The following is a 14,148-nucleotide window of genomic DNA, read 5'->3' as shown; positions in this document are numbered from 1 at the left end:
ATATATACATATATATATATATATATATATATATATATATATAAGTTGTTTTCTATTATTTTAACAGCTTTCCATATATTGCATGTGTATTGTTTCTTGATATTGGGTTGAGTATATAGAGTTTAGTATCCTGAGTTGAGTATCAAATCCTAGTCTCTTTCCCACACTTTCAGCTCGAGAAAGATTTGAGTATCTAATCTTCGATTTGAGTATCTTGAGTTGAAGTGTTTTTCATTGTGTCGATTACCTTAGTAATGAGTTTCACTGAATTGAGAACTTTATTACTAATTTGAGTATCTTATCAATGAGTACTTCTTAGTTGAGTAAGTTTGACCAGTTTTGAGTATTCCTTGAGTTGATTATGTTGAAGAGAGGTAAGTATTTTTCAATTTTATGAATTTCAAGCTTATGTTTATGCTTTAGAACTCCTCTTACTTGATCGTTCATTCTATGTACTGAGACATTTGGCCTGCATTCTTTCATGATGCACACACATGTATTCACGATCATCAACTGGAGCTTCGCTAATACATCCGAGAGTGTGATTTAGCTATGGTGAGCCTTCTTACTTTCGGATGGTTCCACATTTAATTTTAGTTATATTAGTTGTTAATAGGTTGTGGTTCTTATCCAGACTTCCATCTTTCTCATTTAGATGCTTCATAGATAGATTTTTGAGTTTCAGAAGTTTGTTCATTTATTATATTTAATGTTTTAAACAGTTAAGTTGTCTATTTTATGACGAGTTGAATAATTTATTTTTATTCAAAGTTTTTCATTTGATTCAAAGCTTTATATTTCAGTTTCATGAACTTTATTGAGTTTTTAAGCTTTCTATGTTTAAGTTAGTCTTCCGCTTGTAGTCAGCCAGGATGAGGGTTCTCTTAGGGACCAGAAATAGTTTTTGAGTGTCGGCCACGTCCAGGGTGTAGGATCGGATAATGACAAACATTGTATCATAGCCCAGAGTTCAAGTGTCCTAGGGTATCTATGAAGTCGTGTCAAGTACAATTTTTTTATAGTTGTGAGGGCCCCACTTATATAAATGATGGACTACAGACATTTAAGGAAAGTTTCTCTTATTTCATACTCTAAATTGTGTAATAGAGCTATGTCCAAGAGATTTATTCATTCTTGTGCATTTCTCAAATTCATTCGACTACTCGTCATACTAGTGATTGATGAAAAGGCAAAGTTTGTCCCTTATCGATGATTTTCTCTTATCAAAAGTCTTGAGAAAGTCATGAGACTCTAGAGCGCATTGAGAGAAGCCCGTGATTGAGTAAGTGTTCAATTTCAGATGAATGCACCCATAATTATATGAATCGTGCGTTTAAGCTAAAAATGAGTTGTACCCTCTTCTCTAAGTCCTGGTTCAGTTGAGATCCTTATAAGAAAGTATCTTTAGAGATTGGGTAGTATTTTCACCCTAACAGATAGAATAAATGAAGAGATCATGAGCAGTAGTAGGAAAGAGCCTAGACTTAGAGGAAAGTATGTAGAGGTTTAGTGAACTAAGAAAGGAAGATAGTGTTTTGACAAGTTATGTTACTATAATCATGCACCCAGTAAGTCTTTGATGAGAAGTTTTCCTTTATGGGTAGACTAAGAAGTGATGAGTTGTAATGATCTCATGATAGAAGGTATAGGAAGAGTTGTTGGTCAACATGAGTTAAAGTTTATTCTTAACCAGAATAGAGTTGATGTATGTGTTCCACTGTGTTAGAGGATGCCAAATATATGTGGTGAATAGAAGCTCAGAGTATTCATAAAGTGATAGATCTAAGATAGGCTTATGAATTGTTTGAGGGGCCATGATTTTTAGAAGGTTATAAAACTAATCAAGTAATGATGTATAGTATAGTAGGTGGGCAATCATATTGATATTCGCGTTTATTAATAAACATTAATCTTGAATTTGAGATGAGTGTCGTAATCAAAAGAATGGAAACATGAGGGTGATGATGTTAGTCTAGATATTTTATCTAGAATACTTGACATACAAAAGGTGAGGAATTAAGATGTTTGTTGCAATGAATGTGAGTAGTAAAATTAAGATACTCTAACCTTAAGATTAGGGTAGTGAAGTGTAGCTAAGTCACAAGAGTAACAAGAGCATCCAGAGGTGTACCGGAGGGTGTGTTACTAGATGAGGTACCAATTAAGTGATAAATTTTCATGTGTTCCTAGACAGAATAATTGAGTTTTCAATGTGGAATAGGTCCATAGATTTCAGTGTTAGATTTAGACCTAAGGGGGAGATAATAAGATGATAAATTAAGTCAACTATTGAGAACTTATAAAGACATGGTTAGTAGGAGAGCATGCAGCTTTTAGAGTACTAAACTTGAATGTTGTGTGGTTAAACATTAGGTTGGTGTTGATATAAGCCCATTCTGGTGGTAAAGAGTAATAGTCTTGGGATGAGATTCCTTACACAGAGAGGTATAGAACCCCAACCAAAAGAGTTGGGTTAAGCTTGAAATAGTATGAGCATACCATTAGACTCAAACCTTAGTAAGAGTAAACCCATTCCATACCCAGACAAGTCGTCATTTGAAGACGAATGATCCTAAAGAGGAGATATTGTAACATCCCAGATAATTTTTTGAACTGAGATTTAAATCTTCCTTCGTAGTGAGTAAGTTTTTTGCTAAGGAATTTAAAATATATTTAGTATTAATTTCAGGTCACTAGATTTAACACCTTGATTCTATAAGAACTAAATTGAAAATAACAAAAATCTGAAATTTGGAGAGTTAAGTATGACTTTTGGATCAACTTCAAACGACCATAACTCATAGAACAATATGATTTAGGTGTTCTATAAGATACCTTAGGAAATATATTTGAAACATATTTTCAACGCCACCAAATTTGCTAAGTTTTGAGTTCGAATGAGTGAAGTATCACCGTCTGAAGTTAGGATGTCCAGTTAAAGAGAGTTAGCCGAAATAGTGAGGAGTATTTTGGTCTTTTCCTTACCCAATTAGATTTAATTTGTTTTTAGTAATATTTTAGGGTTCTAATCCTATAATATTAAGTTTTATAATCCTAATATACACGTAAGGTTTTAGTAGATAGTTCAAGAAGAGAAAAGAGGAGAAAAGAGGAGAGGATCAAACCATTCGTCGAGAGTCTTTCATTTTGTTGTCGAGTTTCGCCATGGGTTTAATCCTTCAGAGGTATGTAAGCTTCCATAGTGTAGAGTTTCTTCACCCACACACCAATCATGTTATTTTTGGTGCAATATCATTCTTGAAGTTTAAATATTAGAGTTCTTGATGTGTTCTTGAAGTTCATACTAAATCTTGTTGTGTTTGCATTTTGATGATTTATTGAGATGAAATTTAGTTATTTGAGTACTTTTTGAGTATATTAGAGTGTAATTATGTTAAGTAATCATATACAAGTAATTGGGAAAGAAACCATTTGCTTTTAGATGAATTAGGGTAAGAAAACGAGCGAAGAATTACGTCAAGTCTTCTTGCTCTGGGCCTGGCATGTCACGCCAGCCAGAGTTCCCCAAAGTATGCTCTGAACTTTAGGGTCTGGAACCCCGCGCCACCCATATCCCCAAGATTGACTGCCCCATCCAGTCTGTAATCGGTTGCTCCGTTTGAGTTCTTTCGAAGGGTACCTTCACTCTTTTTCGTTCTAACTACTCTAAAATACTTCTAAACACCTAAAATGAACATAACTTGAATTAATAATTCAAATTAAAGGTAGAGTTAAAAGTTAAGTTTTAAGAATTCTTTCCAACATTCTAAGAAAATCCCTTTGAGTCCTTTTGTAGAGTCTTCTACAACTTCTAGTGACTTTTTTCAAGACTTGAGCAAGTGAGTAAGAGGATGAAGAGAATGTATTCATGAGTCTACATTGTCATAATGATATCTATCCTCCATTTCATGAACTAAAACTCTTTATTTCGTAATTAACATTCAAGAGAGAGTTAAAGGTAGCGTTCAAGAAAGTCTTTGAGTTCAATTGTGAATTCTCTTGAGATTCATCAATGATTGGAACTAACTTTTGAGAAAGCAAGTAAGAGAATGAGAATAGTTGTATACATGAGTTCCATGTAGTTATGTTTACCTTCGAGTCGAGTCGTTCATGCCCACAAATTAAACATGGACTCCACAAATTGAGTATCGTTGAGAGAAGTGGTATCTTTAAGTTCTATGACTTAATTATTGAGTTCCAAATCGCCTTAAAGATTATGTTTCTAATCATGGGACTATTACATGTTACCCATGAAGTCCTTTAGTTGAATTGTTCATACCCATAATTCCACAGGAACCCTATAAGTCGAGCAATCTTGAGATTTGAAGTATCTTTGAGTCCTTGAGTTAAGTAGTTCATGCTCATAATTCCACATGAACCCTTCGAGTTGCGCATTCTTGAAATGAAATGGTATAATTGAAGTTCTTGAGTTCCAAGTATTGAGTTTTATCTATGTCTATTGAAAACCTTGCATTGAGTCGTTCATGTCCATAATTTGGTATGAACCATATTTTAAGAAGTCTTCTACAAATGTTTTAACTTGGTTTTAAGACTTAAGCTTTGAGTTGAGTAAAGAGTATGAGTAAAGTTCATTTATTAAAATATTATATGGGAACTAAGCATGCCTAAGAGTAAAACTTTTTACATTTAAGATGAGAGAACAAAATATTTTAAAAATATTTTCATGGTAGTAAAAGATCATACTTTTTAAATGACTCCTCAAGTTATTTTCACATAGACTAGTGGATCCACTTAGTTAAGATGGCCTATATGACGGAAGAGTGTAGGATAGTTCTTGCAGCATGGGCAAGAAGATGTATCAACACTTAGGCTCATAGTGGTGGTTGTCGGTTAGAGAAACTCCAACAAAGTTATACTGGGTTGAGTATCCAGAGTTGTGTATCAAATCTTCGAGTTAAGTGTATTGATTTGAATTGTGTTTTATTGTTTCGATTACCTTATTGTTGAGTTTCATCAAGTTGAGAACCTTATTACTGATTCGAGTAATTTATCCTTGAGTACTTCTGAGTTGAGTAAGTTAGAGTAGTTTTGTGTAACCTTGAGTATTCCTTGAGTTAAGTATGTTGAAAAAGGGTAAGTATTTTTCCTTTTTATCAAGTTCAAGCTTATGTTTATGCTTAGGAATTCCTCTTTCATGCTCGTACATCCACATGCTAAGTCTTGGCTTGCATCCTTTCATGATGCAGACACGGGTATTCAGGATCATCAGCAGGAGCTTGGGTGATACATCCGGGAGTTTGAGTTAGTTATGGTGAGTCTCCTTGCTTCCAGAGGCTTCCACATTTACTTTCAGTTATGTCAGTTGTTAAGAGGTCACGTGTCTTGTCCCGAATTCATCTTTTTCATTTAGATGCTTCATATATGGATTGTAGATTTTCAAAAGTCTGTTCATTTACTTTATTAAATGTTTTAATGACTTAAGTTGCCTATTTTATGGAGATTTGAATAATTTATTTTTATTTAAAGTTTTTCATTAGAGATAAAGCTTTATAAATCAGTTTTATGAATTTTTATTAAGTTTTTATGCTTTGTATGCTTAAATTAGTCTTATGCTTGTAGCTATTCAGGATGAGGGTTAGCTTAGGGACCAATAATGGTATTCAAGTGTCGGCCACGTCCAGGGTGTAGGCCTGGGTCGTGACATATTTCTTCAAGTAAAACCTTGCATTAGCAAAGTGTTCTTCGACTTCAGTGAAGGGATTATTCTTTGTATTAATCTTTTTAGCTACTTTATCTTTATGTTAATTCAAACATCGGTGGTAGGTAGATGGGATTACCTTGTTACCATGTACCCATGGCCTACCAAGAAAGATGTTATATGAAGTATTTGCGTCAATTACATGTAACCATACGCTTAATTGCAACTCTTCAATGGTGAGGTCTATTTTGATAGCCCCAATGGCCCTTTGTCCTCCTTGTTTGAATGGTTGGATCATCAAGCTCTTTCAGTAAGATCCGTTGAAACAATCCCAAGTTCTTTCATGGTGCAAATTAGAAGGATGTTAATTTCAATCCTTCATCGACTAGGATTCTGATCACCCTTTTATCACATGCAAAACCAACCATGAATAAATGGCAATTATGAAGTGTTTCACATAGCAGAAGATCATCATTAAAGAATGTGATTTGAATCAGGAAAAGATCCTCAACTTTCGAAGATGGCTTTGAATCATCTTTTGGTAATGGACTTAATGAAGTTGCTTTTTTTGCTTCATTTTTTTCGACATTACAACATAGAGTTTTTGTGTCAACACATGTGAACATGGTGTTAAATCAACTTGGAAAATATTCACCTAATGTAATTGGTCGACGCAACTCTAGGTAGTGGTACACCTTTATTTCCTCCTTCTTTGAGTGCACAGTCAAATTTTTTTTCGGTCTCCTACCATCTTTTCCGTAACGTGTTGCTTCATTGACTTTTTATGCGAACTTGTCTTTTGACGTTCACGACGAGTCACGAGAGTCTAGCCCCAATCATCAAAATGATCTACTTGGTCTCCATCGTCTTTTTTCGATCCTTCTACTACGGAAATCACATCACATAGCGTAGGGAGATACAATAACTCATTTACATCAATGGGTTCGAAGTCTCCAAACTTAATCATTCTTGTATGATTAATTTTTGGAATGATTTGTTCCCCATTTCCATCAAGAAAATTGCTGGTAATGACCGGATCGGGTAAATCAAAATTAATACTGACTTGGTTTGAACTCAATTTATCATCTTCAAGTTCGATCTTCCCTTCGCGAGCTAAGTCCATGATTTCATCCTTGAAGACGAAGCATTTCTTGTTAGGGTGGCCAGTCAACTGATGGTATTTGTAGTATTTTGGATCATCATTCTTCCCTACTTCATTTGACAGTTTCATCTCTAGTAACTCTAAGAGTTTCATATAAAGAGTTCATCAAAGATTACGGAGAAATCTGAGTCAATAAATGGGTAGACCTTTTGTTGCATTTCCTTCAAAGTTAGCTTTTGATTTGTCCTTTCTTGAGAAAAAGAGTTCCTCATATGTAGCTACCAACCTATCACCATTTTAATAACCACCGATACCACCATATCACTACTGAATGGCTTGGGAAACTACCAACAATTATTATTATTTGTAAATCAAATAATTAAAATATAAAGAAAATCACCAAAATCTAAGATTTTAGTCACCACATTTTTCTCATATAATATATGAAATCAAATTATGATTACATCTCATGTTGCATGTTTATCCATTTTTTTCTCTTTAGAAATCAAAGATGGAAGCGGGAACGGGAAAAGGGGAACTTCATCTTTTACCCAGGGGAGCTTTATCCTTTATCAACTGAGAGTTGTTTTTGTTACAAATATACTTTATTCATAAAAAAAAATCAAGGAAAAAGAAAAGAGTGTAAACAAAGGATATATGTAGTCTTGTGATGTTACCTTACAAGTAACTAGGAAACAGACCTACGCTTCGTGCGGTTAGAGCATTCTTCTTTAAAATTTATTAAAATAGGATTTTTCTTGTATATTGATTGTTATTAACATTTTTATATAAATTTATTTTTAAGAGTATAGAGGTTATTCAATTGTTGTTTACCATTTGTTTTATTAAAAGAAAAGATAAAATTAAAAATCATAACATTATTTTATCCTAGGATACATAATTTCATTTTACATATTCATTAATTTGCTTTAGAAATTTTACAATGGTTAGTTTATATTTATCATCTATACACATGGTTACATAGTGTCTATAATTAGAGAGTCAAATAAATATTTTTCTCAATTTTCTTTTTTGCAAATTTAGTTAGTATTACACTATAAATTACTTTCAAATTATTAAATATTTCTTTAAAAATGTATATAACTAATGTGTTTATCAAGAGCAAAGGGTCCATAATCATATGATATACCAATAAATAATATGTAGTCAATATGTGTTTCAAAATTAAAATGTGATCTTCCAAAATTCAAATTTCATGTCATATAGTTATGATAGTGTTTTGGAATTGAAGTTGTGCACAAACGAATATTAAGGATCCTTGAAAAGGACGATAGAGAAGTAAAAGATAATGGAAAAAAAATTCAAAAAAGTAATTTTATGTAAGTGAATAATCATCATTGTGTATCATATAATTGTAATTACTTGCTAGTTTTAATTCTATTATTTGATTTTCTATTTTTTTTTTTACTCCTGTTAATATTAACATTATTATGACAACAGCAAAATATTTCTGTAAAAAATTAATTGTGAATATGCAGTTGTTGAATTTACATAGAGTATGTACTAACAAATACTTATAACAATAATTTCACAGAAACATAAACAACAAAGTTTAAAACATTTACTCAAAAACAGCAATTAAATCATGCGCTTAAACTAATAATTGTAAAAAATACATACCAGGATTTCTAACTATAGAAGAAACAGAAAGGAAAATTGAGCTCACTGAATGCAAAATGTCTCCGTAAGAAAATTATTCCCTCTAGTATTCGAGGATTAAAGAAATAGATACTCTCATGATGAATCAATTTGATTCACCAGTGTAATGAAACAAAAACAATAGTGTCAGTGAGCCGCTCAACATGAACAAAGAATACAAATATTTTATTGTGCTGAAGAAGAAGAAAAAGCAGTTCAAAATCAAATATTTAATTGTGCAAAAGAATAAGAAGTTCAAAATTTTCATTGTTTTAAATGAGAAGAAACCCCTCTATTTATAAACAAAAAAGGGTTGTACAAACAAATATTTATTATACCTTACCTGAAATGTCACAACTCTTCGAAAAGATTACAGCATTTCATAAAAGTAAAATTCTTCATAAAAGTCACAATTTTTCATAAAAATATATATATAAATATATATATATATATATATATATATATATATATTTGTGTGTGTGATATATGATTATCATAGGTCTTTTTGTCGATTTTACGTCAGTCACTTGTTATCTATAAAATGTACTTTGTCATTTGCACATAGAAGCGTTTCATACATGCTGTTCAATGTTTAGCTACAGTGTACACAATATCATGTGTGTGTGTGTGTTAGATATATGATTGATCATAGGTCTTTTTGTCGATTTTACGTCAGTCACTTGTTATCTATACAATATACTTTGTTATTTGCACATAGAAGTGTTTCATACATGCTGTTCAATGTTTAACTTCAGTGTACACAATATCATATATCTAACTTAATGTAAAATATGAGTTTTCGAACATATATCTATGCTCAAACTGTGTCAAAAAGTTGGGTTAACTTGAACTCATATCTTCTTAACTACTCCACTGCTCATAGGTGTATTACATTTATCTTAAGTTGACAACCGCAAAGACGCAATAGAACTTCTGCTTCACCACATATCTCACAAGCGCAAGTTCACTACATAGCCCATATGTTCACTGCATCAGACATGAAATGAGAACTTAAAGCATCCATATGATCTGCAATTTTTTTTACATACATGGTTGTTTGGGAAAGAGTGATGGAGATGGGATTCCAAGTCGATCAAAAATAGAATGGATAAGAATCTATTTTAATGAATTCTGCAGCTTAGGGAAAATTGCATCAACATGGATATGATACATTGGATCAGCAAGCCAAAGTCTAGCTATGTAATGATGAGATGATGTAGACCTGTGAACTTCTTCAATAAGCCAGATGGTTGCTTCAGCTTTGCTAGGATCGATGATGGTATCTAATGGAACATCTTCATCATCACTACCAAACCTCATTGAATCCAACTTCTTCATGTGGACATTGGTCAAGTAATGTAGGGGTTGCCCATATAACTCCTTCATGGATGCAGCCAATCCAACCCATGAGGTGAAAGGGATAACAAAGCCACGCTGTGTGGGCATAGGGACCACCTTCATGTACTCTTGGTACATTCTTGCTCTTCTAAAGATTGAATCTGTAATACAGAGAGTGTAAGACTAGTGATACGAATTAAGTAAAGATACATCGTAACCTTGCACTGTAGTCACTCATGCTTCAATTAGTTTGAAACAAGACTTAAACATAAAATCTTTGAAACAATACTCGTACTCACAAAACAGAAAAGTAACTCATTTGAGAATCAATACCATCATCAAAGAGACCTCTCAGACTTGCGCTTTGACATCATAATGGAGATGATTTAATTGAACTGAACAGAGATTTGTGCATGTGAATTTTCCTTGGGACATCCACCTTCTATTAAATGAAGCTACTTCTAGCCAGAGATTGTCCGTCAATTGGTACAGATCACAAGGAAGCAAATTAGATATACACCTTATCTTCCTAATTTGATGAGGCTAAAAAATTGACATGGATGGGTGTCTTGTAAACTTTCCCATCTAATTTTCTCATTTTTGACTAACCACAAAAAAAAAATTAGTACACCTCCACTATCCTCAAAAAAAATATATATATGTACACCTCCTCTTTTGCTTCCCCTCTCCACCAGCCCTTCTTCTCATCCCAACTGAAACTCAATTGTTGTTTGGCAATAGAGTTTCTTGATGCAAAGTAGCGTCTCTTTTTCTTATTTCATTTTATAAGTAATAACATTTTCTTCTTCTGAAAGCTTTTCTTGAATCGAAGTATAATAATTGTCTCATGATCTATTTAATGGAGAAGAAAAACAAAATCAATACAAGCAAGCGATGCAGCATTTGCATTAAATGAAAATCTCCTAATTCTAAAATTATCTGAACCATTTTCAAGGATGCAGGAAACTTGTTTGACAGAAGAGAATAAGTTATTCATCATTTTCAGCCCGAAATGAAGTTAATGCTCCATTGTTGTGAAATCTCATACAAATCCAAAATCAAGTTCTCTTAATACTCATACAGATCCAAAATCAAGAATGAACAAACAGAAAAACCCTATGTGCATTAGCAATTGGAAGCAAAATGATGAAATAAGAGATATGAAAACTGTGAGGAGCTTAAATGTCCTTCCACATTCTCTTTGTGCACACTCAATGAGCAGGCTCTCTGGTAGCTGGTGGTTGTGTTCTGGACATAAGCTGGAGAAAAGGGAAAGAGACGGAGAAGGGAAGGTCAACATACAGGATAGACGAGAAAACTGGGTTCTCTGATGAAGTAGGTACTTCAATTAATATGCAGTCAAGAATATCTTTTTGCACCACGAACAAAAAAAGATAAAGGCCAACTGCCTCTTGAAGTGGCTGTAATGGCGTTCCAGGAGTTGCTGCACTGGCGTTGGCTTGCTTTGATGTTGGGCAAGGCATGTCTAGTTAGGTAGGAAAGATATACCTTAAAGGATAAGATGTTAAAATCGCTACGAGAAATTGAAAAAGAAGCAAAATGGGTTAGAGAAAAAGAGATAGATGATCTCAAAGAGGGGAAGCAAAGGAGTTCGATTCTCGAATGCATTCCCAAAGGAGAGGTTTGGGTATTGGGTGGTGTCGAGAGCCATAGAGGAGTTTTCGGAGTTCATTGATAAGCACCACTTTTTTTATTTGCATGTGGCAGGTAACTCTTTTAGTTGGTCCAGGTCATAGGATTCAACTTTTAGATCAAGAATAAACAGATTCCTTGTGTCTACTTCGGCGATCCTAGAGCTTCCAGGAATGGAGATCCTGGAGCTCGTCAATTTGAATGTTGATGCCTGTGTCCCTTTTGTTTCCCATACGTGCTCTACATCACTAGAAGAGGTGTCATGAAGCATTTATGAATCTTGTGATGTTCTGGTCTACATCCGACCATCCAGCATTAAATGTCACCTCTGGAGTAATAATTAGGGCTTGACTACCCCCTCATATTGCAATAAAACTGATGTACCTTCCAAATTCATTGTTTTAAAGAGTGCGGAAAAAATCACCACAATGGTCCCTTTTTTTTTACCCCTCCCTAGGAACTCCCACCTCTTTTGCTCCCTTGGTGACTTTAACCCACAACCTTAGGGTTGGAGGTGAAGGGTGTTTATCATCATAGCAACCCCCTCTTGTAACATGAAATGGTCCCTTATTTTCCATCATCTGATTGTCAACAGTTGTTCCTTGGATGATGTATTAATTACATGACCAACACACTCCATAACTTTAAGGCTTAAAATTACTCGCCTCTATGAATTTTTGTTGTGCTCGGACTCTTCCAAAATGTCGACAAGTGCATGTCGGATCCTCCAAAAATAATGGAACTTTGAAGGATCCGTCACAAGTCCGGCGTCATTTTCGCAGAGTCCGAGCAACTTAGGTTTGACATATTCGATCACCGTTCTGATTTTCGAGAAAGACTTGCCTGATATCAAAAGATTCAAAACTGGCATGGTAATAAATCGTATCTTTCCCCATGTAAAAAAGCCATGAGTTTCTAAGCAGTCACTAGAAAATGATTGAAGAGAAACAGTCATTGCCACTGTGAAAATCCACTGAAAAGAACTAAAACTGACCGGAAAGATGAAATGAGGTGGCTGAAAGCTATCATAGAAGGTATATGTGCATGGCAGCATAGTTCCAAGGAGAAAAAACGCAGTTATCCTCCTTTTAGATATTATTAGCCCTCTTACTCTAGATCAGCAGAAAACTTTTATAGTTTTGGTTAGATTCCTGTTTTTCTCTACAAGGGATTAACCAAGTTTATCTTCTACTTGTATTACATCTTCTTGATACCATTAATGCAACAATCACTTTACTTAATCAAAGGAAATAATGGAAGTTCACCTTTTGCGCATATTCTAAACATAGATAATACAATTTTTTAGGACGGAAAATCAAACTGTTTACAAACTATATTTCAAATCACTTCTATACCTACACAATAAATCCCAAACATAATGAAAAGAGAAGAATTTTTTGTCTTTTTATTTGGAAGTAACAAAGCAACACATATGCAGACACTTGTTCAGCAAGTAGATTCAGAAAATCACTAGACAATCACAATTATGTGAATTATGTCACTTACATTCAGAATCAAATTTGCTAACAGGTTGATCGATGGTGATGGTATTTTTCATCCATTTGCTCTCCGTTATCGGGTCATCTGTATTAGAGGAAGATGAGTCACCCGATGATATCTCCACCTGGTCACCAAATGACACTGCTCCGTTCATAACTGTAACTGTTCAGAGAAAAAGAAAAGCAAAAAAAGCATATTAGCAGCTTATACAAATGAAAAAATTTGATGAAACTATATTCATTTTAGTTTCTGTAGACGGCTACTGCACATAATAACCACCCGAAACACTTAAATTCATCTCAAATAGCAGATTCAAAGAAATGCATGTGTGCGTACAACACAATCTACCTTCCCTCAAGGGTAGCTCAACCCTAAACCACTGCTTTAAGACCCACAAATTACAAATCCTCTAAAAAAACAAAAAAAACCCAAATTCAGTTCGAAAAAGGAGCTCAAATACGAAAACATATACATACCTCCAAACATACACAAAAAAGGAAATAAAATCGACGAAGATGCAAGATTACACGAAGAACCAAATATATTGAGCAGACAACGATGAAGGAGATAAATACCTAAAAACAGACAACCAGATCTGACGAAGGCGATGAAAAATGGAGTGTTTTAACGGTGAGAAGCAGCTTATTAAATACAATATACTATATTTGAAAAAATATTTACCATTCATGTTAATACTAGATAGAGGTGGCCCGTGCTTGCACGGGCCCAACGTTGGAAGATTTTTGTTAGTTGGATCTAAACATAAAGAAATGTATGAGCCGGCTAAATGTACATATGAAGATACATAGATATATAGAGATCGTTAGATATTGTAAATATAGTTGGCAATTGTTTAGTTTGTTTTTCTAGCTGTATTATTTAAATATTTACATCCTATTATATTTACATAGTTCTGCCTTTTAGCTGCGTGAATGTAATTGTATTTTTGTGCAGGCCAACAATATTTATAGAAATAATTCAGAGAATCGGGTGCATGCTCAAAGATGAAAAAGGCCAAGTCTATCAGAAGGGCGGTTGTGGAGGCTTCGGTAAGGGAAACTTCTCTGATCTGTTTAGATCGATCGAGGAATACGAGAAAATGTTTGAAGCCAAACATGTTAATCAAGTAGCTGTTGTTGAATGAATATATACAAGCATTAGCTTGCAATCTAATTGAAATAGAAGTTCTCCAATGATTTCATAGTAGAGAGTAAAGATACATAGTGCATAATATGTA

General features: G+C 33.9%; 1 protein-coding gene across 5 annotated transcripts; it reads right to left on the bottom strand.

The window, feature by feature from the left end:
• Window positions 1-9,127: 9,127 nt before the first annotated feature.
• LOC107032040 (protein RDM1-like) lies at window positions 9,128-13,636 on the bottom strand. Of its 5 annotated transcripts, XM_015233597.2 has the most exons (4): window positions 13,388-13,528; window positions 12,918-13,073; window positions 9,643-9,919; window positions 9,128-9,407 (listed from the first exon to the last, which is right to left on the bottom strand). In XM_015233597.2, the coding sequence occupies exons 1-4, from the start codon at window positions 13,395-13,397 to the stop codon at window positions 9,371-9,373; spliced, it is 480 nt and encodes a 159-aa protein (XP_015089083.1). In that variant the 5' UTR covers window positions 13,398-13,528; the 3' UTR covers window positions 9,128-9,370. The 5 variants fall into 5 exon arrangements, with proteins under 5 accessions (XP_015089083.1, XP_015089081.1, XP_015089080.1 ...); XM_015233595.2 differs by having other exon boundaries at window positions 9,246-9,919; window positions 13,487-13,636; XM_015233594.2 differs by having other exon boundaries at window positions 9,246-9,919.
• Between the last annotated feature and the right edge of the window lie 512 nt (window positions 13,637-14,148).

Source organism: Solanum pennellii, chromosome 10, assembly GCF_001406875.1.
Source record: "Solanum pennellii chromosome 10, SPENNV200".
Taxonomy (NCBI): domain Eukaryota; kingdom Viridiplantae; phylum Streptophyta; class Magnoliopsida; order Solanales; family Solanaceae; genus Solanum; species Solanum pennellii.
This window is presented reverse-complemented; position numbering and strand designations above follow the sequence as displayed.

Coding starts and splice junctions, on each gene's coding strand:
- LOC107032040 (XM_015233594.2), bottom strand. Junction 9,920..12,917: donor TAGCAAATTTGATTCTGAAT/GTAAGTGACATA, acceptor TCTGTATTACAG/ATTCAATCTTTAGAAGAGCA.